Source organism: Marmota marmota, unplaced genomic scaffold, assembly GCF_001458135.2.
Source record: "Marmota marmota marmota unplaced genomic scaffold, marMar, whole genome shotgun sequence".
NCBI classification, from domain to species: domain Eukaryota; kingdom Metazoa; phylum Chordata; class Mammalia; order Rodentia; family Sciuridae; genus Marmota; species Marmota marmota.
The window spans coordinates 6476839-6478152 of NW_026000241.1; the positions used below are offsets into that span (position 1 = coordinate 6476839).

Consider the following 1314-nt stretch of genomic DNA (forward strand, 5'->3'; position numbering starts at 1 on the left):
GGGCAGCGGGGGACGTGTGCCCAAGTCAGCGTCCGTCTCTGCCCTGTCGCTCATCATCACAGCAGGTAACAGCTGAGGCTCCATCTTGGCCTGGTGCTACCCAGGTGTGTGTCACCAGCAGGCCCAGGACAGCTGTGGCCAGGGACTCAGGAGCTGGGAGGGGGTCCCGCGGGTCCCCTTGGGCTGAGCCCTAGAGGAGGAAGCACTGGCGCCTGGGGACCAGCTCCAGGCCTGGGGGTGTCTGTGCCCCGCGCCCACCGTGGGGGAGGAGGCTGCCCCGTGGGGACCCACAGGGAGTGACCTCTCGATGCCCACAGATGATGGCAGCGGCGGCCCCCTCATGAGCCCCCTGTCCCCGCGCTCCCTGTCCTCGAACCCGTCCTCCCGAGACTCCTCGCCCAGCCGGGACCCGTCCCCCGTGTGCGGCAGCCTGCGGCCCCCCATCGTCATCCACAGCTCGGGCAAGAAGTACGGCTTCAGCTTGCGGGCCATCCGCGTCTACATGGGTGACAGTGACGTCTACACCGTGCACCACGTTGTCTGGGTGAGTGGGGGGGCACCCAGGGTGAGTGGGGACAGCAGGGTGTCCTGCGAGTGTGGCTCCCACCAGTGGCAGAGGCAGCTGGAGTTGGCGTCTGTCTCCGCCCTGCCCCTGGTCACCGTGGCAGGGGCGCATGGTGGCAGGGGCGCATGGTGGCAGGGGCGCACGGTGGCAGGGGCACCGATGCCCCCCACTGCCCAGCGCAGGGAAGCCGAGGCCTGTGAGGGCAGCAGTTGGGGCCCTGGGACGTGGGGTGCCAGCCCTGAGCCTTGTCCCCCTGTCCCCAGAGCGTGGAGGACGGGAGCCCCGCCCAGGAGGCGGGCCTGCGCGCCGGCGACCTGCTCACGCACATCAACGGGGAGTCGGTGCTGGGGCTGGTGCACATGGACGTGGTGGAGCTGCTGCTGAAGGTGCCCGCGCAGCGTCCGCTCTGGGCCTCGCGTCCCCCTCCCTCTGCCCCCTTGTGACCTGCCAGAAGCCATCCTGCCCCCTGGCCATCCTGTGTGGCTCGCCCCAGCCCCCTGTGGCCACGGGCAGCCAACCTAGGACCATGCGCAGGACACGGATGAGCAACGGGGAGGGGCCGAGGCCGGCGCTGCTGGTAGCTCCCGGGACCACATGGGGCCGTGGATGGCTCCAGGTGGCGGGGCGGAGACCATGGGCTGTGTCTTTGACCTTGTGGGTGGCAGGCCATGAGGTGAGGGGTGTGTGGACAGGGAAGGGGGGACACTGGGCAAAGAAATGGATGGATGGTGGGGGGGGGGGCTCGGTGG

General features: G+C 69.9%; 1 protein-coding gene across 1 annotated transcript in view; it reads left to right on the plus strand.

Annotated features, from left to right (window-relative positions):
* Positions 1-1314, plus strand: part of Mast3 (microtubule associated serine/threonine kinase 3) — a 30920-nt gene that overhangs the window by 25198 nt on the left and 4408 nt on the right. The window contains 3 exon segments of the mRNA XM_048794826.1: positions 1-65; positions 318-544; positions 829-951. The exon segment at positions 1-65 is cut by the window's left edge and continues 24 nt beyond it. Coding sequence (XP_048650783.1) covers positions 1-65; positions 318-544; positions 829-951 — 415 coding nt within the window.